The 23,864-nt window shown below is 37.4% G+C and overlaps 3 protein-coding genes across 5 annotated transcripts in view; all 3 read right to left on the bottom strand.

Annotated features, from left to right (window-relative positions):
* Nucleotides 1–447: 447 nt before the first annotated feature.
* On the bottom strand, nt 448–6,281 carry LOC107097557 (RNA-binding protein 39-like). 3 transcript variants are annotated; one of them, XM_015394738.1, is made up of 15 exons: nt 6,188–6,281; nt 5,439–5,496; nt 3,972–4,021; nt 3,593–3,790; nt 3,359–3,412; nt 3,027–3,144; nt 2,786–2,938; nt 2,465–2,602; nt 2,317–2,382; nt 2,034–2,238; nt 1,832–1,918; nt 1,659–1,752; nt 1,298–1,403; nt 1,098–1,176; nt 448–1,019 (listed from the first exon to the last, which is right to left on the bottom strand). In XM_015394738.1, exons 2-15 carry the CDS (start codon nt 5,487–5,489, stop codon nt 919–921), a joined length of 1,500 nt encoding a protein of 499 aa, XP_015250224.1. In that variant the 5' UTR covers nt 5,490–5,496; nt 6,188–6,281; the 3' UTR covers nt 448–918. The 3 variants fall into 3 exon arrangements, with proteins under 3 accessions (XP_015250224.1, XP_015250222.1, XP_015250223.1); XM_015394736.1 differs by having other exon boundaries at nt 6,050–6,274; XM_015394737.1 differs by having other exon boundaries at nt 5,906–6,266.
* Nucleotides 6,211–16,273, bottom strand: LOC107097552 (ammonium transporter Rh type B-like). Its single transcript, XM_015394729.1, has 5 exons — nt 16,101–16,273; nt 14,760–14,774; nt 14,548–14,665; nt 8,665–9,975; nt 6,211–6,303 (listed from the first exon to the last, which is right to left on the bottom strand). Exons 1-5 carry the CDS (start codon nt 16,148–16,150, stop codon nt 6,211–6,213), a joined length of 1,587 nt encoding a protein of 528 aa, XP_015250215.1. The 5' UTR covers nt 16,151–16,273.
* Nucleotides 16,274–16,284: 11 nt separating this feature from the next.
* The window catches only part of LOC107097555 (solute carrier family 12 member 5-like), a 34,387-nt gene continuing 26,807 nt past the window's right edge, over nt 16,285–23,864 (bottom strand). Inside the window, exons 10-22 of the mRNA XM_015394733.1 lie at nt 22,879–22,977; nt 22,711–22,768; nt 22,430–22,604; nt 22,195–22,313; nt 22,019–22,117; nt 20,060–20,179; nt 18,940–19,044; nt 18,650–18,818; nt 18,363–18,558; nt 17,297–17,466; nt 17,030–17,161; nt 16,773–16,880; nt 16,285–16,594 (exon numbers count right to left, since the gene is read on the bottom strand). Coding sequence (XP_015250219.1) covers nt 16,388–16,594; nt 16,773–16,880; nt 17,030–17,161; nt 17,297–17,466; nt 18,363–18,558; nt 18,650–18,818; nt 18,940–19,044; nt 20,060–20,179; nt 22,019–22,117; nt 22,195–22,313; nt 22,430–22,604; nt 22,711–22,768; nt 22,879–22,977 — 1,757 coding nt within the window. The 3' untranslated portion in view covers nt 16,285–16,387. The remainder of the gene's footprint in view (nt 16,595–16,772; nt 16,881–17,029; nt 17,162–17,296; nt 17,467–18,362; nt 18,559–18,649; nt 18,819–18,939; nt 19,045–20,059; nt 20,180–22,018; nt 22,118–22,194; nt 22,314–22,429; nt 22,605–22,710; nt 22,769–22,878; nt 22,978–23,864) is intronic.

Here is a 23,864-nt window from a genome sequence, read left to right as displayed (position 1 = left end):
CTTGGTTAAGATTGTGTGATGGATTATCTTAAAACAGGCATGACAATAGTTGCCCATAATTTACTTCATGGCAGGTTGTTCAATTTGCTTTCTACCTGCTTAGTAATATTTGGATAGAATGAAACTAAAGCAGCTCATTGACAGTTTTCTGGTTTGCTTTTTTCTGCAGTAAGTAAAGTGGTTGTTGGGTAATATACGATTCCATGGAAAAAGTTGTATAATTAATTTTAGCTTATATAAAATGTGTTGCCTAAATTGCCTGTGTGCAACAATTAAATATTTCAGTGTATGCCCGGTTTAAACTGTAGACTGTGAGAAATATGTGAATGTTAGTTTTTCACAACACTTTATTTGATCAGTTTCCCACAGACCTAGTCAGACTCGGTAACCTGTCAACAACCGCAGCAAATTGCTGAATCTAAGTACTAAAATGACAAACATGAGCTCTCAGACCATTATAAAGACTTTAATCACAAATTGAATCTGGCATGACAAACTCAAATGGGGACAAAACAAGAATGGCGAGGTTTGCCAGATTTATTGGAAGCCTTCATACAAAAGAAATCATGGCTGTATAAAGTTACAAAGGATTACCCTTGACATCAATATACTTTTCAGTATTTTAGGCGTAATAGTTTCTGTAACTTCCAAGATATTGAATCAAAAACAGCTGATTTTAACAAGCAGATAAGACAATTTAAAAAATTTACAGACCAATTGATACCTGCAGATTACTTTTCAGTGGTAATTTACAACTAAATCTGAAAAGCAACTGAAGGGGAGGGTTAAAAAAAAAAAAAATTAATGTGAGGTAACTGATACACAGCCAACTAAATTCCATTGCATCTTTGCTTCAATGAGATTTTCATGAAATGCAAACAAACGTATTTACAGCAACTCTCAGAAGCACGTCTCAGACTATCGACGTGAAGGCATTAGAAGCTGCTTCGCCGTTACAGAGTCTGGGAAAAGGTTGTGGTAGGTCGGTAGAGGAACATAAGCAGCCGTTATCATTTTGCCTGGAAAGGAAATGAACAAAAAGTTATCATTTATAGCGTCAACTTTCTTTTCACTGACGTAACAGATGCTTGACATACCTGCAAACCAGCGTCCATGAAGTGCATTGACTGTCGCCATTGCTGCCGGTATTGAGGGACACTTCACATACACATTACCCTGTATGCAAGAAGAAAAAAAAATGCTTAAAACGTGAAAAATAACTTCAGTCTGATCTTTGATATAGAACGACAGTATTTCAGGCAAGCAGATGTAAAGAATGCAAGAGGATGAAACTGACCTGAGGTGAGTTCCTGTCAACATAAATGTGAACAACTCCCCCGTGCTTGTTGCACTCATCAATAACATCATCTTGGATTTCTGAGGCCCAGTTAGGATCATTCTCTCTAAGGAAAAAAAAAATAAATGCACAAGAAATATTTAGCATAAAAAAAAAACCAATTCATATCATCCCAAGTAGATGTTTTAATCCAACATAATTATCTAAAGTTCCTTTAGCACCAAACAACTTATTCCTGTTACCTTGTTATTCTTTACTAGTGAAAATCTTACCAAGTGTCCCTTACATACAATTAAGACAGACTGGACCGATCCTTATAGGAGGAAAGTTGATAAGATATGTGAAATGATTTAAATCTTACGCTTGTGGGTTAAACAGGTTGGAGAGCTGAAGGCAGTGTGTGGCTAGCGGCTGTGAGGGGAGGTTCAGGGCTTGGCTCGGTGCAGGAATGGAAACTGTAGAAGGAATACAGATATGTTACTGATGTTTTGCAGGAGAGTATGACAGGGACCCTTCTATTATCTAGCCTCTCACCTGCTGGGGTAGGTATGCCCCCAAAAGGTATGGATCCAGTCATCTGCAGAGCCTGCTGAGCAGCAGGAGGAATTTTCAGGCCGGTTCCTGTTGAAGAGGAAAAATTTCAATGTTATAATGGAAATTATGCCAAAAAAATGCCGCTGAGGTTGTACCCCCCCCACACAAAGTTAGAGTTGTTAAAGTTGCATTTAAAACTGACCTTCTGCAAGTCTAGCCATGAGCTGCAAACGTCCTGTTGTGCCCAGGTCGATACCAGTCCTTTCCAGTTCATCATTGTCCAGGAAAGAGCTGGCTGTAGAGGAATCTGAGCGCTCTGTGACGTGTCCCACCTTCATTGGACGACCTGCCAGTTCAAATCCATTGAGCTGCTCCAAGGCCTTCTTTGCGCATTCTGCATCTGCAAACTTTAGAGAACCAAAAAAGTAAAATTCTGATTCCTGGCAGAGAGCATCGGTTGTAGCAAATGGAAAAGTTTTAGTTACCGATATGAAGCCGTATCCTTTAGATCTCCCAGTCTCACTGTCCATCATGAGCTGGATTCCTTCAATCTATGAAAACAAATAACAATTTAATAATATAAAAAGAGTTTAATAAATAAAAGCTTCAGTAAACGTGAACCGTATTTCCAACCTTTCCAAAGGGCTCAAAGATCCCTCGGAGCATTTCTTCTGTTATGTTAAAATGAAGCGAACCCACATACAGCCTCATTGGACCCGCGCTGCCCTTCTGTAGGTTATTGGCTGCAGCAGCTGCCCTATTTTTCTCCGCCTGGGGAAAAAAAATTTATAAGGCTTAATTAATCTGAGAAAACATGAACACATACGTTTTCATAAAAATGAAAACACCAAGTCACAGTAGTAAAAAGTTATGGTTTAACTCTTCTTAGCAAAGTTTTACAGTCATTTCAATCAGAGAAACTGATTAGTGTTTGGCAAGGTTAGCTGCACTGACCTGCGAAGCCTGGACGATGATGGGCACACCCAAAAGCCTCTGGCCAGTTAGTCCAATTGCCAGTGGTACAGAGGATGACTCCACGAACTCTATGTATGCAATGCCCTTCGACCTCCGAGAGTTTCTATCAGAAATTATTCGTACATCTCTGACCTACAGATAAGTGACAAAAACAAAATAAAAACTTCAGATAATTTCCCACTGGAAACGGGACAGTCAGAATTTACTCAGCAAAGCCGACCTTTCCAACCGCAGAGAAGAAATCCTCCAGATCACGAGCCCTGATTCTTGCTGCAAGCTGCATGCAGAAAACTGTACGGGCATCCCTCTCCTCTGGTGTTAGATTGTCAATCGGTTGCCTTAATAGAAAACATTTTTTTTTTATTGAACTTGACATATAACAAGTAATAATTGTACATTTGAGTGGCCTGTACTTGTATCATACATGTAAATTGGTATCAAAGCCACAATATGTTTTTAAGTATTAGTTTTAAAGGATTAAACATGAAATCTATGAAATGCTAATGAATTCTACACCAAGCACAAAATACTGAAATGTCATTTTAATCTTACCTAACAGGACTCTTTTCTTTCTTGAAGGGACTTCGACTTTTGGAGCGCTTCCGGCTATATATATAAAAAAATAACATATTTAAAGAGGTCACCCATGAAACCACACCTTTCTAACCCCTGTTTTTAAATGCATGCACAATTACCAAAGTACCAAGAGAAGAGACACCACTTAATGCCTGTACCAAATGTGTAAATTTTTGACCTCGTAAATATGCAATATTGAAAGTTGCTTACATGGGGCTTTTGCGTGCTTTATACCGCCCAGCGCGATCTCTGCTTCTGGAGCTGCTACGATGGCGCTCCTTGCTGCGGCTGCGTTTTTTATCTCTGCTCCTGCTCCTTTTCTTGCTCTTCTTCCTGTCTTTGCTCCTGCTACGACTTTTCTTCTTCCTTGAGCCTGGACTACGGCTCCTGCTTCGACTCCTTCTCTTCCTGTGACAAATAAAAAGCAGGGAAGGAAATTTGTTAAATCGCTACAGTTAAGAATGATTTGGGGGCAAAACTAGTTAAATACTTCATTTGGAAGACACATTCTGAGAGTTGTTCTGGTAATAACATATCACAATTAACAGTTTAAGATGAATGTATGTAAAAAAACAACAAAACAACTTACTTCTTGCCATGTTCATCGTGTCCATTTGCATGATAGGACTTGTTCTCATCCTAAGCAAGGTTTATAGAAGAACATCATGAGGACGTAGATGAAACATTTCAAGTCGTCAAGGTAAAGGGGGTTGGGGGTGAGACAAGAGAAAATGCAAAAATATGTTCAATTAATAATAATTCATACTTTCTAAAGTCAACTCTGGACACTTCTTCCACCACCCCAATACCTTCCCTCCCCTCCTCACTATAAGCCTGTTCAATACTTAATGCTACAATGAAAAGTTAAGGGATGTCCAACACATTAGCAGAGTTCAGGAAGCTTTGATAACTGTCAGGTCCTCTCCACCACCCCCCCTCCCCCCTCTAACAGGTCGTACCAATGCCACTATTTGTGCCTAAACACGTGACCACGCATGGCCCATGGCCACTAAAAGAGATCCTGTGAGGTTGGTGTCAGTCCAGTGATCTTCACCCATTTTCGTTCTTGGACTGTAAGAGCTCGATGCCACCTCTGTCACACATCTTGCCCTGAAGCAAACAGGGATTCACACTTCTTAGTAATACTGACGCCCAAAAAAAAAAAAAAAAAAGATAAAAAAAGCCACCTTTAACACTAATCATCTGTAGATTGCATTAATATTTACATGTGTTTGTCTTAATAAAAAATACAGAAAAGACAAGATTTTCTCAAACATCATTTATGCTAGATATGTTGTATCTTACAGTCATTTCACTAAAATGTCAAAATGTAATGTTTTGTGTAGCATGCAATTAAATTAAGATGTTGAAAGAGGCAGTATTCATATTTATGGGAAAATATTCAAAACTGACCAGAAAAAACTGGCAATAAAAAGTACAATGCATACTTCCTAGTGCAGAAAAATATCAAATATTCGAGGACGTGCATATAAGAGAAAAAAAATATATACATATTCGCCAGAGAGTTCATGTATAAAAAAATAAGATAGTTATACATTTAAATAAGTCCATTTTTTTTTTTTTTTTTTGCAGCTGGCATCATTACTGTAAGGATTAAACATGTAAAACCATCAAGCCAACTGTAAATCTGAATACTGCCTCCTTTGCTGGACAGGTAAAGATGGGCTCATCAACCACTGGCATTCACCTTGTTGCAACCGAATTGGGACTGGATGGTTCTAGGTTGAATCTCTTTTAGTCCTAAGGTGAACCACAGTACATCAGTATATGCGCAATAACTACCTTCCTTTTTTTTCACAGTTCACAGTGGAATCAAAGATGAATTCATGGGAGTAGAGGTGAGATATCATTAGGGAAGTCTATAAAGAGAGATAGATGTGGATTTATTTATATTTCTGTATTGCGTTTTTTGTTTAAATAACTCAAGTCACCAGACACAACATTCAAGTGAACTTCTTCATAACACAATTTAAGATCTAAGCAATGCAAAGACAATAACAGTTTACAGGCCCCGTTCGTCCAACTCTCAACTCACCTTTCGGTATGGAGCTTCCAGCATGGCCTCGACGTCAAAATCATCCGCCATTTCGATCCTGCACATCAGGAAAAAGAAAAACAAAACACAGTCATTCCTGTAACAGAAAAATAAAGAACACAGACAGAGAAAACATGAATTTCGGAGTAATACGATACAGCACGTTGGGCGGTCCTATCGTGTGCCATCGCGCATTTGATTTAATATTTAACATTTTATTACAATTATTTACACACATAAACCCAATTTTGAACTTAATGATGTAAAAAGAAAATAAAAGTATGCGGGTATATTTAAAGACATGATCAAAGCCACGTTCAGGTCTACGTCGCTACATAGCTAATGCTAATATTACTTAACGTCCGCTTCGATTTTAACCGAACTTTTTACGCTACAACTTCTATAAAATGGCCAACATGATCAAAACAAACAAAAACAGAAACATGTTTAAAAAGTTATTAAAATACCCGGTAAATAAATCACGGATAAAAGGCCGCAAAAATGTTGTCTGGGTGGATGAGGCAGACGTTTAGCTCTGGGTGCCAAAATGGCCACTCTGACTCAGAGCGTTTCCGCGGCACACAGCTGAATGTGGCGAACAATGACGTTACCGTCTGAAATGGAGGATATGCTGTGCCAAAGTCTGAATATCACGGTTAATATGCTGCAGGTGGGATTCGCGTCGACGATTCTTTCCTTCCTCGATACAAAAGGCTACAGTTAACTTAGACTTTTGGAAGTTATGTAACCTGCGCTTTTTCCAGCCGAGCTATTAAAAGCGAATCGAGAGGCAGGCCGTGGTTCTTCGGTCTTCGTCCGTCTCCTTCTTCTTCTTCTTCTTCGTCGTCTTCTTCTTCGTCGAATGCTGTGGAGGAAAAAAAAAAAAAAACGACTACTGTCACCTACTGGTCTAAAGTAATACTTCATTCACTTTGGAGATTTTTTTCCCCAGTAAAATATTACGGAGACGTTGCAGTATTTTGACAAAGAAATTCGATAAAACATATTTAGTACAATACAATTTCGGACCTAATTACCAGAGAAGTATAGAGGACCAACTCTGCCATATCTAAAAATAAATACAGAAATAAATAAATGCTCAATAAATAAATAAGCAATCAATTAATTCCCCCCCAAAAATACAATAGACAAATAAATGTAGATAGAAATTAAATTATACAGTGAGACATAAATGTATATATCTCTTTCTGGTTTAGTCTGATGCCATATTTAAATAACACTAATGTGTTTTGTTTTTCGTGACATGTGGTTTTTTTTTCCGTTTGCTAAACAACAATTTGCTTTTCTTCAATTGATCTTTTTATAGGTGTAGTTGTATGTTATTTATTTATTTTCCCACTGACACACCTAAATTTCATCTAGTATACCTGATTAGTATGTGGTCAAAAGTGAAATTAAGAACCCATTATTATTTAGGTATGTTACTATATAGTTTCAAGACAATACCTTTGTTGCTGTTTTTTTTTTATTTTTTTTTTTAGATAAACAATACAGTCCATTAGAAACACATACTTTATGTCAAAATGGCACACAACTTGTCTGATAGACCAGCATTGCAAAACAGTGAAATCTACGGAACAATATACATGTGTTCTGATGGATGAAAACAAAATGAAAATCTTCTCCTGACATCACAATGTTTCTTCTCTTCAGAGTGAAGAAGGGCAGCTTTTCAGAGACTATTGGAGGATTGGAGCTAAAAAACTGGGCAGTAATGGAATAATTCATATTCCAGGCTGCAGTAGACCTGGGTCTAGGATCGTGGTTCAGCTGGGATAATTGGCCAACAATTAAGGCCTAAATTAAAGAAAAACAAACACAGGGATTAATTTTGTTGCATATTCCTGTTTTAAAATAACCAATTCACATGTGTCAATAATTAAACAATGTTTGTTCACAGATGATCTGTATAGCTTGAGTTATTACAAGGAATAGGAAATTTTCTCTTCATGTATTTTTTATGTGCAAAGTTAGCAAAAATATTTTCAAAAATACTAACTTCGGTAATTGCAGCTAAATGCGGCTCTACAAAGTGTCTCTTTAAACACATTTCATATTGTTTTTTACAAATAATAATAACAATAATAATCATATATCATTTTTTTCCACTTCCCAATGATGTACTACTTTGTGATAGTTAGTCACTTAAAATACCAATAAAAGTTTCCAGCTGTTAACAGCTAAAGTTGAACTGGTATGAATGCTTTTGCAAAACATTTTTGACTATTTCTTAATAATTACATTTCATATAACATTTTACCTCTCAACAAAGATTATGATTTTTATCAAAAGTGTTGATACAACACTAGTAAAGCATGTTACATTGGTTTGAGCCACTTAATGCGAAAAGTATCTGAATTTTAATGCAGAATTCATACAAACAAGTTACCTTCTTCTATAATTATCATGTGGGATGCCAAGATGTGTGGTTCACTGGTACACCTATTGGTTTTAGCTCTTAGTACTTGAGTTTAGATATATTTTCTATGTTTACTACATTCCATTTTCTGTTTAAATTTTGTTCACCAGTTCGATAGGAGTGCTGGAATATGCCCATGCGTAGAGTTAAGGTAAATGCGGACAGGTTTTTCATCTTTATTTCTTTTTTTTTTTTTAAAGGAGTGGACACAAGCAGACTGGATTAACAACAACACTAGGCTCCCCACAGATAAATAACAAAATATCAAATATCATTTGATGGGGTTCTAGTTTGTTAAATCTCCTTCTCTTCACTTGACAAATTCTCTTATAATCTGTGCTTCATGCACTCAAATCCAAGCTGTGAAATTTGCTATTGGCTCTGTCATCGTAATCTCCTGATCGTGTTCTCAGCTGCCTTGTTTTATTCATCCTTTTGAAAACATAATCTCAATTTTATTCATGGATATTAAAATCTGAACACAACTAAAATTTAAAATTGTAAAAAAAAAAAAAAAAAAAGATTAAATACTGAATTTAATGTTAAACTAGTAACTGTATTTTGCATGGAAGCTGAAAGTAACCCTTCTATTTTTCCAGAGCATAATAATCAAGCAAAATTGCTAAATGGCATTTAAAAAACATATGTTAGGGATTATTACAGTTTAATGGATATATAACATTTATTTAACAGTAAGTGATATACCACACACAGCTTCAATCAGTTTAAAAGACAAAGTTAGGCCCATTTGCTTTCCTCATTATTGTCCATTAATTGGATAAAAACTCTTTGGTGTTGCAGAGCTGGAGAATCCTCTGATGTCATGTTGTTGCCATGTTTAAGCGGTGCATTATAATCTGCGGGAACTTCAAAAAAAAGCACATCATCGAAACAGAGGTCATCCGGAGGCGATGCAAGGTAAGGTAGCTTCAACACATAACCTGTCAGGATGCCACCCAGTGCTGATAGTCCTATTGTGGAAAACACAGCTGCAACCTGGAACAGAGCCTGCTCCTGTGCAGTCCTTCCCAAACCCAGTTGTAAACCTGGAACCAGCATCTTTAGCTCTAGCAGCTTGGGGTCTCCCTCCACAGGAGCTCTGTGGGAGAAGATCTCATACAAGCTGGGACCGTAAACCTCCTCGTCAGCCATCAAAATGGCACATATCCCTGCGACACATGAAATGAGTCCTGTAAGTCCGTGCAGGTTGTGTATCCCGCACTGATCCTGGATCCTACAGCGCCTTGCTAAGAATGGGCTGAGGTACTTGTAGCCAAGCATGCAGGCAGTGCAGCCCAACATACCCAGCACATATGCAACCGCAGGTGATATCATCATATCTACAGAAGCCCCGACTGTCACCCCTCCAGCTAGCGTCACGTTCTGAATATCCGCCATGGTGAGCTTTCCGTTTTTATTCAGCATCGCAGACAAAGCGAATGCAGTGAGTGTGGAGGCGCTGAGGCCGATGAAGGTGTGAAGGATGGCCCTGTGCTGGTCGTCACCCTTAAGGGTGAGCGCTGAGTTGAATGATGGCCAGAACACCCAGAGGAACAAGGTGCCCATCACAGACAGGATGTCAGAGTGATAACTAGTGTTCTCCTTAATATGGCCCTCTTTTAAACCAGACCTGTAAAGCACAAATGTGACACCCAGCCCAAAATAACAGGCAAATAGATGAATAAGAATAGATCCTCCCGCATCATTGATCCTCAGATACTTCAGCACCATCCACTCTGTGACTGCAAACACCGGGACCTCCAGCAGAGCCATCACCAGCAGCTGCAGTGGGCTGGTCTTCCCCAGCACGGCTCCAAAAGAGATGAGAACCACTGCACAGGCAAACTCTGCATTTATCAGATTGATCACTCCAAGGTGGATCTTTCCATTGTGGTAGAACTGGAAGTAGCCCTGCACCAGAATGGCCCACTGGATGGCAAAGGTAGCAGTCAGAAAGTTAAAAACCATTCCACCATAGCCATAAAATCGGAAAAATGCCAGCAAGCATCCAAAGCCAAGGAATATCATAACTTGTATATCTGTGAAGATGGGGTAGTCCTTGTAGATGGCGTTGTGCATCGGATTAGTCTGATTGGTCTGAAAACGGGCATCAGCGTGCTCATCATAAGTCACAAAGGCAAAATAAAGGGCAACAAAAATCACCTGGGTTACAAACAGGAAGACGGGTAACTTGATTCGAAGGTTTGTCGACCGCTTCTTCATCTTGTCAACTCTCTGGAACTATTTGCAGCAGCCTCTACTATTCCAGGTTTAAATATTTCTGTTTACATAAGACAGGTCAAAGACCTTGTTTAAAACCTACTCTCACTTAGAAAATAACAGCACTGCTTTTTCAGCCTGAAGAATGGACTTTGTCTGAGTAATAAACAGTTGAGAAAGTCAGCAGTTCTTTAAGCACTTTTTATCTCTAATTTCCAGTTCCAGGCTATATAAGGGGAAGTGAACATGAAACAATTCTGCATCTGAAGAGCAGACTCTTAATTTGCTCATCAAAAAATGATCATTTTGACAAACATTTATAGCAACAGCTGGACATATGCAGTTTTTGTCCCCATTTACAGTATTTGTGATCATTTTCCTCTTTCTAGCTGAGATGTTCATGAGAGCTTATCACTGAGGGGTATTGCGCAATTTACAAGCTCCTGCTTTATTTATGTATTCTTCAAAAGAAACTGGGTTCCTAGAAATTTCTTTTAACGAAGAAGGGTGACCTAGTGTATAGAAATACCATGAATTTTCACGGGTAGATGTGAACTGACTTTTCTGTTGAATGTATAGCTCTCTGTAATCTTCTCCTATTTTTATCATAAGCTGTAATGTTTATGGTTGACAGAGTACTACACAATTCTTAGATCTTAACTAATCATTCATGTTTTATATTTATATCTGAAAAAAGCACATACTTTGAATAACCACATTTTCTTGGTTCTTCAAGTGTTTTTCTAGCTGCATTCCATATTTAAGGACTGAATATTTTGCTTATTCTTAAAAGCCTGTATGATTTCATCAGAGTTATTGTAGTGTAGCTTTGGCTGTATGTTGACGTTATCCTGCTGGTAGAAAGTGAGGTTGAAGCTCCACCTCAGTCTCAAGTTTTCTTCATCTTCTTACACGTCTTCCTAGTGAACAGACTTCTATTTAGCGTCCTCTGTCTTACTAACATTTTTTAATCTTGAAGAAAAGCCTCACCACAGCATAATCCTGCCACTGCTATGATCTGTCATTATCTGAACAGAGCACATTTATGCACAGGGTTGCAGCGTGGATCGAATATCTTGTGGGATAGTGCAAAAATAATTGGAATTGCTTTATAGCTGAACTGATTTTGGCCGTAAATAACCAATACCTGCCAATTCTCCCCCTAAGCTGTGGCTCTCTGCAGCTACTCCACCTTTAACTGTGAAATCTTGGCTGCTTCTCTGATTAATCTCCCTTTTGCTTGGTTTGCTGGGTGGATAGGGATGTCTTGTAGGTTTGCAGTTGTTTCTTACTATTTCCATTTTTAGGTTATGGATTAACCAATGCTCTGTGAGATGTTTAGATGTAAGGATGTATTTTGATAACATTGCAATGCTTTAAAATATTTGCATAATTTTATCCCTGGCCTATCTTCACTTGCTTGTTCTGCAAACCTCTGGGAATTTCTCCAAATAACACACCAATGGTTTGCTCTATATTTAGATAATTGATGAAGTGGTTGCACTGAAATTTATTTGTGGGTATTAGAATGTCAGGAGCATGTAAAGATATATATTTTTTACATAGAATTAGCTATAATTCAGATTACTTGTTAAGGACAATGCAACATAGTTCATCTCTGCAGGTGAAAAAACAGCAACTGTCTGTAATCTATGCCCTGTATTATGGTATCATGTTACTTAAGTTCATTTCAACCATGTTTTGCTAATTTTCAGATTTGCAAAGAAAAACAATTTGAAAACCAAAAACATTTTTAAAAAATGGTAACGGTAGTGCAATTACCTTAGACAGCAATGAATATCTTCAGTGTAAACATTTTCATATTTTACGGAAAAGTAAAAAACACCAGAGGGCCCAAACTTCCAACTTTTATTAGTTTTTATTTAGATGAATCCATTTTTGCAGACTGTTTTGCAGAATCTGTCAACACTTTTATTTTCACATCTTACCTTCTCATAAATATCAGACCTATTTTGTCTTGTATGTCTTTAGATGCTGTCGTCAGTCAAGTAAATGATAGACTTTCAAACAGCCTGCAAGTAACTGTGACTTCTGCAAACAAGAAACCAGTAACTTTAACCTGCAAATTCAACACCTAGTAGATGCACAAGGTGTGTCACTGCAGCCACTTCTATATACAGTAAAACAAACAGTTCTCTACATAGACATTTATCAATAAAACTATATATAAATGTATCAGGGATGAGGTAAAGTTTTGCAAACTGTATGCAACAGCATCGTAATCAATATGTGTATCTATTGGAAAAAGATAAAAGTAAATAAAGAAAAGCTTAGATAACAGAAGGTGGTGTGGTTATAGAATAAGTGGGGAGAAAGGAGTCAGTTTGTGCTCTCTTCATAAAACATCTTTACAATGATTCCTTCTTCATAAAGATAACCTATACATGTTATTGGGACCAATTCAGGGAACAGTGACAGATAAAAATGCTGATAGAAATATTCCGGCTATGTTTGGCTCCTTATCAAGTTGAAGAGTCCATTTCTGCTTCAGATTTAGTTTTTGTTGTCTGACGCCAGGAGGCAAAGTGAAATTCAAGGTGGATTCTTCTTAATGAGAATTAATCAAATAATAATATAAATGAATAAAAACAAGGAGGATTTTGTGTCTAATAAAATGTGTTTGCTTGGATTATTTATAAGGAAACTAAACTTGAACACCACTGATATTCTGCTATGGACTTTTAATTAAGTAAAACGTTGAGAACCAACCAAGGAGAAGGTTGAAGAGTTTTCACACAAGCATTAAGAAATGCTGATAAACACTGACCTCTAGTGGTGATAGTTAGTTATGGTAAAGTTCTCCAAAGGGAATATTACTGCTTCCCTGCAATTTGATTCAACAGGAAGATTACTAGAACCCTTAGATTTAGAGAAAACATAACAGAAATATCTTTTGTAGCTGCAGCTATGCAAAAATAAACAAATAAACTAATGCAAACAAACTAACACCAGATTTTCACAGGAGAAGTGTTGCCTATTTGGAGAGAACAGACATGGAAGTTTGCTTTTATTGCATCAGAAACACTGTCCTTGTTAATAAAACTATGTTAAAACAGAATACTAGCAAAACATAATCTCCATAAATACAAAAGCTACTTAGCTAAAAAAAAAAGAAAAAAAAAAGAAAAAAGGTAAATAGAAGCCTCAAATAAAAAGTTAAAAAGAATAATAATAAAGACAGATAATTTGTTTTTTACAGAATGAACTATTGGGGAACTTAATTAATTTGAAATTGCTGCTACACAGTGGGGGTGACAAATATTACAACTAAGGATTCCCTTTAAAATTGAAAAAATTCCCCATATGTGGAAGGGATATGATGACAGTATGGTATGCGGATAGGTTAGGCCTTTCTCCTCCACAGTAATCTGATGGTATTTAAGGCCACATTTCATTATAGACAGTTCTCCATGATTTACTATGTTTTAAACCCAATTTAAACTAAAAATCTAAAATAACACAGCTGAATCATGATGAAAACTCTTTTTCCCTTATGAGTTAAATTTATAATTACAGAAATAATTTTGAAATTAAAATAAAGAACCTTACTATCATGGAACACATCATCATTGTGTTTATGAATGTTTCTGCATTTTGCAGATGTTGTGAGGTCGTGAGTGACCTTTGAGCAAAGGAGTTATCTTTGGACAGATGCACAATTCTGCCCGATGTGTCAAAGGCATTGAACCTGATAAATACACCTTGTGAAATCAGCAAACAAAAAAGTCCCAGAAAGTTACATCTATTATTATGTCATTTAAAGTTGTACTTGAAAGTTTACATACCGTATATGTCATTTCTCTGGCTGTATATACCAACAGGTTTATTTGGTGGAGGTTTTTTTTTTCTTTTTACGTTCATGTGAATTTAGTTCATTCGGAAATTGGTGTTTGTTTTGGTTTATGTTAACTAGTCTCTTTTGTGTGCATTTGGTTGATTAATTTATTGTTGTTTGTCAAGTTGTCTGAAATAAATACCTATTAATTCCTTCATTCATTCCTTCATTCATTCAAATAACAGAAGTGATGTAATGCCAGAGCTTCTTGGAAGCGCTGCGGTCTGTTTGAAGTGAGAGATGGCAGGTGATGGTTTGGGGGAGGAGTTTCCTGGAATCACTGACAGAGAGATGAACCCAAAAGTTCTAAAAATAAAAGTATAGAAGCTGATCAAAGCCCTCAGGAGTAGATGGTGATGACCTCTCGCCCTCCTCCACGCACCAGAAGAACCCTGTTCAGACCTTCAGTGAGAACCTCGAGGAACTCCATGTCTGAGAGACAATCAAAGTGAAGGATTCTCACAATAACTGAAATCAACTTAATGTTACTTTGTTCTTTCTTTGCTCAACTTTTTTTGTCTAGAAGAAAATTCAGCAGATTAATACAGAATGCCCGACTAGCTAAGATAAAGGATACAGTTTTCGTCACCCACTCGGTTCTTCGGTGGTCCCGGCATGTTAAGCAGGACAAGTTTTGCCTCTTTGGATTTCTTTGTGATGACCTCATTGAGTCGCATCGCCGTGTGCATACGCCTCACATCCGTCTGGTTCCTAAAATGAGAGAATTTCAGCTCACAGCTAGAAAAGTAGCTTTTCCGCCTCTCCATTCAGGCATCAAATCTGATTAGAACATATTAATACTTACAAGCCCTCCCATTCCCTGCAGCATGAGTTAAAAGAATATAATGTAAGTAAAGTTCTAGCACATGCTGTAAGTAGGTGCATTCATTGGATGGTTACTAGATAAAAAAAAAAAAATCATCTCTAACATATGAGCCAAAGGTGTTACACAGATTATGATTCATGGAAAAAGTAATGATGCTGATTTAGCCTGTCAGGATTTCACAGAGGACTAATTTGGTGAAAACGTTCTCCCACCAAGTGGTAGACAAATGTCTTTTTTCCATCAGTCCCACATGACCTCACTGTAATTAATCTTCATTACAACTGTTTCATTACCAGGAATCGCTTTTTTATGGCCCTGCTGATGAAAATGTTTGATCGTGGCCTGAAAAAGCCTTTTCTGGAAGTGGAAAAACAGCAACGAAAATGTTAGGGTGGAGTAGAGCAGTGATTCCCAACCAGGGGTACATGTACCACTAGTGGTTCGCGAGTGCATTGCAAGGGGTATATGAAAATATCTTATTTATTAGGTAGTAGATAAAATAGGGCTGGGATCTGTTTTGCTTTGTGAGGACCCAACTGAAAAATTAAACAAGCTTTTATCAACCAACATTTATGTTGTTTTTGTTTGACTTCACCTTCAGCTTTGACACACACCAAAACCAAGCAGAAACAGACTGGATGTAGAGAACAGCCTGGGATCAGATGTTTTTCACACTGATCTTTCCGAGCTCATCAAAGCAGCTCAGGTGTCTCGATGAAAACAAAGCAAGACTAATTAAGTCACTCTGACTATAGCTTTGTTGTGCATTTTGTTCCAAATTAATCAAGTTTCAATATTAATATCAGGGAGTTACTCAGAGGAGCTCCAGTTTTATAAATATGGGTTTATATTTTTATTTTAATTTTTATTCATTTTGATTCCTTAATAACTTCAAGACAAAAATATTTATCTTGTTTTTTTTTTTTATTCGAGATGGAAAGCATATAATGCCTTAGAATTAAGTGCTCAAATTGAAAGATGAAGTGAAATAGTTTTTATTTATTATCAGTTATTGTACGTTTAACTTTAGACAATCATCTATACTTTTGACAGAGAGGGGTACTTATGGTATGACAAAATGCACAACAAGGTTACAGAAATAAAAAATGGTTGGGAAACACTGGAGTAGAGACAGGCCAAGTGACGCGTCACAAAAAATAATTATCTAATGCAATACAATAACAAAATATGATGAATAATTACAAAACTGTATTAACTTCTCAGTCAAATCTCTTATCATAAGTCACAACATTTGACTGTTTTCATGACCATTTGTCATGTGCCACCTGATGAGCTGTAATAAGGGTCTTGGTGACTTACGGCTTCATGCCAAGCGGGTCTCTGCATGCCTCTGGTGCTGATTCACTCATCCCTTTCTGTGCACCCTTGCTGTCTCTACAGGTGACAGTCTTTCCTGTAGGTGAGGTGGGGCTTGTAGGGTTGGTGGATGTGGCTTCGTTCTTACTTTTGAAGAGGCGGACCTGTTTTGGATGGGAGTCAGCCTCAGACTGAGAGACAAACAGGTGTAATAAGAGGGTGAAAAAAAGAAAGAGGCACCTGTTAGCGTAGAGAGATCTCTGAAACCTGTGATTAATCAGGAGAAATAATTAAAGGCTGCAGAAAGAACAGCCCCTTGGGGGAAGCAGCTTGTTCTTGGACACAGAGGAGGGAGAAACACAGATGTTTGAAGCTTTTACCTTATCTTCTGGGTTTTCTACCAGACTGGCGCTCTCCTCAGTACTATGCTGGGGCTGCAAGGTTGACATTTTCTTACGACGGATGGATCCACGAGATGAATCAGTAATACTTTGGATCTGCAAAAACAAACAGGAAACACCTATTGGTTCTTGTAAATGGCCTGTGGAGTTATGTTAGGTTCTTCTCCGAAAAGAAGAATTTGAGTGAATATAAACAGACAGCTGGATAAGTGAGGTGCAGAGCAGCTTGATAAATTAGTTTCTTCTGGTCCTGAAACAGTGTTTTGTGATTTACCTCTCTCTCCATCTCATTCTTTGTCAGATGCATCTGTTTGAGGATCTGTGATCTTTGTTCCATAACCAGTGTCTTCTCGTAGGTGTAAGCTGAAATATCACTGTCATGCTTTGAAGAAAAAAAAACAAATATTTTTCTTAATAAATATTATAATGATTTGAGGAGCAGGTTTTATTTAAAGGGTAGTGTCCTTTTTTTTAATTTAAAACAAAAAAAGCATTTTTTGTGTGAATGTGAGTCCAAGTCAAATCTCTCACCATTTCCACCACCTCTACAGCAGCATCAATGCGCAGGTGATAGAGAAAGGTGATGAGGTCTTTCTTCATCTGGATGCTGTTGTCATCCATTTGTGCCACTGTAAAAATGCGCATCTTGCACTTTCTCCACACCTAAGCAAGCAAACGTTAACTTTGAAGGCTTTGTTGCTCCATAAATGCTTTTTTTTGAAACCTCGCTGACATATAATGAACTACTCCGCACAGCAATTTTAGATAATCTAGAATATAAAAAGCGTTACTTCTCACCTTATGCTGACGGAGAAGGAAGGGCAGAAGCATCAACATGCCTCCGTCATGGACAATCCACCACATGTCTATATGACCTTCAGTGAAGCGCTCTCCATTGGATGGATAACTGGAAATATTCTTAGGAACCAAAAGGGCCAAACTAGCTATGGTTGTCTCTCTAACAACCTCTAAAACAGAAAGAGGAAGGAAGATGTTATGATTTGTAACATATTCGTCGACTGAGTCTTCTCAACTAATAACCCTCTAAATAAAGCTAAATTGATGAATTTATATTCTAATAGTGCTTTGTGATGCTAATAATACATTGTAAATCTGTCCAATTTTATTTTCTTAATAACTGTCTCTAAAAGAATTAGGTAGTCTTTTTTTTAACACCTGCACTCCAACAGTGGCATTGGAACCACATGCACTGTACAACTAAATGTAAAAATAAAAATAAAATCAGACACTGAGGTAGAAGCACTATAAAGGTTAGAGATTAGGGGAGAAATGTGAACCGGGATTAAAGGAAAACTAAAGAAATTGTTTTTTAGACTTGTTTAACTAGTTGCCTTTTTAAATGTTAATCAGCCTTCAGAATCTTTTGCTGCTAAAATGTTGCCATATAGCAGGTTTGAGTTTATTTCTCCTATGATTGCATGATTAAATCTTATGATTGCGATTAAAATTGTGTCGCTGCAACATGTGCAAATTTGTCAAGATGTCTACTTAAATTCATTACTCGGTTCTGTGGGATTTTTTTTAGCATTATGCATTTGCAATAAATTAGATTAAGCAATAATGTGAATGTATAGTTGAAAATTGCCATTGTTAAATTGTGATCTCAGACGCTTTTTCTTTCCTTCACTGTGAACAATAAATTATAGGAACACTATGTTTAACTGCAATGAACATATGCACTGCAAAGCTGCTCCTACACTAAGGCTACATTACCTGCTGTAGTTGCAATGATAAAATAAAATTGCTTCAGAAGCTCTTTTTAATTGAATTTCTATAACTTCATATTGAAAATTGGTCAAATATCCAAAATATGAACATTTGAACAATAGCAGTTTTATCATACCGATAAAGTTCTTAAACTGCTGGTAGCACTCGGGCTGCTTCCAGTTCTGAGGCCAGCTGACCATCACAGTGTTATGCTTAAGACCCCCAAGTCCTCCAACTTGTATCAGATGGGACGTCCCATCCCTTATATTTGAGGAGACAACCACCTGAGAGAAGCCTTTCACCTTCTCTGTTTCCATCAGCTTACGCAAAGACTGCAGACAAACATAAACATGCGGAAATTAACCTTTATAACTAATAATGTTGGTGGAAAAGCTACAGATTTATAAAAGGAGTGAAAGATACCTGATCTGCTCGCTGGGCCTCGGTGTAACTGTCAAGGAAGGTTCCTTGAACAGAAGTGCCGACAATGGTCAGGCCTTTTCCTGCTTTAAGCTGATTGGTCAGAGATAGCAGGCGGGGTTGCTCCACATTCTGCTCAGCATCCATGCTTACCAGCACCAGGATCTGGGGCCTTAAAACAAGCCAGAAATCACAACATCAACACAAATTCATATCAATCAGTAACGAATTGGTTTGAAGTTGATTCATTTTTATTTAATATGCTTATAAAGAAATCTTATGACTAAACAGACCTCCAGTTTTTGGTGTGTGGGGGTCCCTCCTCCAGCCTCATCAGTGCAAATCGTGCCGCACTGAGAGAAATTCCTCGTATGCCATCACCCCACTCCTTCTCAGCTCTGTTTCACCACATCACAGGAGTTAGCAAAATATCTTTTTAAAGCATTGCAATACTTTGAACAAAAATATTGTTGTGATCTTAAAGAGACTAAGTTATGTACTATGACCTCACAACTTTCTACACCAGCAGCTTGCTTTGGTCGCATATAACAGCTTTATGATAAAAAATGGCCCCCTGTTGGTTTATTATATTTTATGTCTGTGTTTTAAACTTTTGTTTTTGCAATATTATGTTGTAAAGTTCAGTGTTTATTCTAACAACACTTCAAAAATATGTAAATTTTAGTAAGTATTTTTTTCTTAAAATATGTGAATTTCTTCTTGCATTGAGCAGGTAAGTGAGACACTATGTCAACGGAATAAGACAATTTGCATTTAAAATAAGAAAAGAACAACAGCAGTCACTTATATCAAGTGTAAAATATATAATTATCTTATTTTAAGGGTAAAAGTACTTATTCCATAGTGAGATCCTTTTATTTACCCACTTGAATCAAGGGTAAATACACAAATTTTAAGAAATTGTTACTTGTTTTTAGATTGTTTCTGCAGTGAAAGCCAGAGTGGAGGTATGATATTGCACATGTGCTAAATGAGTAAACAAAGACGTAATGTAGAAAAGCAACTCCCAGCAGAGGTTTGAGAAGAAAAGCCAAAAGTCTAAGATAAAAGTAAAAAAGTGCAAAGAATTATTTGATGTCCATGTTGGATAAACAGGTAGCACTTTGAATACAATATGCATGCTGCCATTTAATGAAGCAGAAGCTAAGCATGCAGAATCCGGTAAGTTAATGAATGTGTGAGTAAATGCTGGCAGTAGGTGGTAATGTCTGTGTCTGCTGATCCTGGCTGGTGCAAAAACTCCTCTCAGGTTCAAAAAGGGTTAATTAAACACTATCAGGGTGAACTCTTGGTGTATATTGCATGAATGTATAGTTTTTTTGTCACATTTGGTCAACTTAAAAAGCTTTCACAATCAGTGATTGAAAAGATGGTGTCATAATGATTACTCACCCACAGAACTCAATATATTTGTAGATGCAGGTGGCAATACCCATGGCAACTATGGCGTAATACCAGGAGCAAATAAACATGAGCGACAGGCACAGGCTCATACCCAGGAATGACAGAGCCCTGTGGGTGACAGAATGTCGAATGTATGACTTTTTAAATAACAGCTGGTCCTGTCCATTGCTTTTAAAGACTAAATGTGATGTATTTGAGACAGAAATCCCAAATATACAGCATGACATATAAAAAGGTTTGCCAGTTTGGACACATAAATAGCCTTATGCCCTCTACAGAAGGGCCATGATTAAATCTTGGAATAAAAGGAAGAAAAATCCAAACGTGATTAAAGAGGATCTGACACAAATTATGTCAGATCCTTGACAAAGTTTAAGCATAAAGGTATTAGAGAGATCACATACTGCATGTTGGTGATGTGTTACATCACCAACATGCTAACCTTACATCATCTGTTAGTGCTAAATGTCTTCTAACGTCCACAGAGTATGATAATAATAATGAATTTTATTTAAAATCAAATGTCTGACGGCAGATGATTCCAGAGCTTAGGGGCAGACGAAGATAAAGCTCTGCCATCCATGGTGCTGAGGCAGACAGAGAAGCGAACGGAAAAGAAGGACCTGAAGGAGAAAGTGGGTCTGTGAATGTGGAGAGGCCTAGACAAGTAAGGAGTGACACAGTTGTGGATGGGTTTAAAAGTATGGAGAAGGAATTTGGAATTTGATATAGTGTCAGTGTAGCTGCTAAAGAACAGGGGTAATATGTTGGAAGGAGGGGTTCAGGATGGTGACTGGAGCAGCAGAATTCTCAACCATTTGAGGCTTATTAAGGAGGTCAAGAAAGGTGGTGATCAAGAAATAGTTGGAGACAGAAGTGGAAATGTTACTGAGGGAGGGACTTTATGGAATAAAGTCAGATATAAGCAGACTCAAGCAGAGCAAGGACTCCAGGAGGACTCAAAGACTCTTTACCTAAAGAGAGGGGGGGAGATTGAGGAATTCTCCCCTGGCAAATACATTTATTGGTTATAGAAATGTTGGACTAAATGTAAATCAGTAATATCTCTCCTACAATCTACATCCAAGCCCACAATAATTAGCTGTAAAAAATATTTTTTCTAAGCATTCAAAACCAAATATAGGACATGGCAAACGTCTCTTCCGAACACCACTTGCTTTGCTTTGGCCAAAGTGACTTTTTTTAAACATGTAAGAAAAGTAAAAATAAGTAACAATAGAAGTAACTTTTATTAACATGGCAGAGGTGTCCTGAGAATAGTGTTTTGACAACTGCATTGTTTCTTGGGCAGTTAAACATTCATATGTAAAACACAGACTGTTTGTGTTGAGAAAAGTTAAACTGGCACAATCCCTGCATGTCTTCCTCTCTTAATGTAACATACAGTACAGTATCTTGGTGGCACACTTGACTGGAGAATCTGTAGTGCTCACTCATGCCTGAGCACATAACATTAACAATGCAGGTCAAAAGAGGCACATTAAGGCTTACACAATGTGAATTTTTCAAATTAGTTTTTGGGTAATTGCATTAAGACAGGGCTGGCAACAGAGCACTTTTAAATCATTGTATGGAGTGCTAGATTATTAGGTCTCTGAGTTTGTTAGATACAAATCTCAATTGTTTGGACTCATATTCAAGTTGCATTCATTTAAAGCAGTATTTTATGTCTTAAAAATGTGAGAAATAATGAAATATTGTTACATATTTTACAGAACATTTGATTGAAAATCTTGACTGCTTCATCTGCTACTTTTGTTCATGCGTTTCCATGAATAGTTCAGAGTTGGTTGTGAAAATTAATATTTACGGCAATAAAAAAAAAAAAAAAAAAACTGAAAACAAAAAGTTTCTTAAAATGATAATATAGCCTTCAACTTAAAACAAAAAAAATCTTAAAATGATAATATAGCCTTCAACACTCACCAGTGGTAAAATTTAAAGCGTGGCCTCCAGTTAGGTGTCCTCAGAAGGGTCTGCAGGGCACAGGCAAGATTGACAAACATATAGCACATCAAGAAAAACCTAAAGACAAAAGAAAAGAGAAGACAGTAAGTAGCTATAATATCTTTCTAATAGTTAATTATTGCTTGCATTCTTACATAGACAAGATAGGAGCGACTGAATCCAGGGAGGCGATGATGATACCGATTTCACAGATACTAGCTGTTAGTAACAGTGCCCAGGTTGGCTCTCCATTTTCTTTACCGTGTCCAAAAATCTAAAGGAAATAAGAAAAATGCACAAAATTTGATATTTTAAACCCTTGCTTAGTTTGTTTTAGCATTATATGGAAAGCTAAACAAACTGAGCCTTTGGAAAAACTGTGATACAAACTCTGAGAAATGGGATGATGCCGTCTCTTGCAATGGCTTGAAGAAGACGTGGAGCTCCAGTCAGGCTCTGAAGTCCTGCACCACAGGTGGAGAAGAAAGAGCCAAAAACAATGACCCAGGGGGAAGGCCATGCCAGCGTTCCAATCACCAGGTTACCATTAACACCTTCACCAAACCTAGAGGAAGAATGTAAAATCACAGTTATACTGCATATATCAATGAATGCAAGGGAAAACATTTGATGCTAATGTTAAAATTGAAAATAAAACCAGCCAAACTTACTTGTCTCTTAGTACTACTCCTTCTATACATGCACCAAACAGGACCACACAGGTCATATCTTTGGAAAAAAGTTAAGAAACATATAATTGAGAATAATTTTTTGAATTGTCATCTTACATGTTTGAATCCATGTTTCCTTTCAGTCACAGTTTGACTATTTAAGGATACACACAGTGGAGGTGGTAGTGATGGCTGCGATGGTACCGATGGGGATGGACTTCTGGGCATCTCGAAGGTCCCCAGAGCGGTTTGAGCCAGCCATGATCCCTTAAGTCCACAGATAAGGGTTAAGAGATTCATGCTTTATACATTCAAGGTTTGTCTCTCCTCACAAAATAATCTCACATAAAGTTGAGCTTTCAAATTAATCCTTGGTCAGAAAATCCTAATGATACTAACTTGGTTTGCTCATGTTATGTTAGTCAGTGTTTTATTTTATTCCCCACAATAAGGCAATAAAACAAGCTAGAGATCTGATATAGCTTTACAATGATTTAAGTTTTTTTTTAAAGGTTTCTGCAATAATTGTGCTCAAGCCAAGTTCTGGACCTGTTCTATAGGCTTCTAGTTAAATTATCATCTTTTAAGACTTACTACCCTGGGGGTGAGAACCTCTGTCATGCATAGGGGAGCTTTAAATAGAGGTGCTTAACCTTCCCAAACATGTAAAAGACAGGAGTGGAGACATATGACATCCCTGTTGTTTTCCAAGCTGTACTTAAATTAGGCTTGACTTTGAATGCGCTATGAGGACAAAAAGTAGTAGTGCATTGCTTTGGAAAGCATCCCTGGTAAATAAACCAAAAAACTCCCATTAACCCCTTCAGTGATTCTGTGACGTTCTGATCTGAGTTACCCATTGTTCTATGACCTCTTTCTGACTTCAAGTTTCAACAGTCAGACATAAAATACATTACCAGGAGCCTGAGGAACGGGAATTCAGAATAATTGGAAAACCAAAAGGGAATATGGGAAGAGGGCAGCGATTATAATCACACTATATCTACAACCTTCAGCATCTTGAGGTGAATCTGGACCCAGGAGTGGGTGAAGAAATTTGAAAAACTAACATGGAAGTCCTGGTAGACTTGACTTCCACTGAGTTCTCAAACTGTTTCCTCTATGGAGGACATTGTGACCCCATTAGTCAACCT

The sequence above is a fragment of the Cyprinodon variegatus genome, unplaced genomic scaffold (genome assembly GCF_000732505.1).
Source record: "Cyprinodon variegatus isolate N-32 unplaced genomic scaffold, C_variegatus-1.0 Scaffold706, whole genome shotgun sequence".
Taxonomy (NCBI): domain Eukaryota; kingdom Metazoa; phylum Chordata; class Actinopteri; order Cyprinodontiformes; family Cyprinodontidae; genus Cyprinodon; species Cyprinodon variegatus.
The sequence above is the reverse complement of the archived record's forward strand: the minus strand, read 5'-3'. Positions and strand labels throughout refer to the sequence as shown.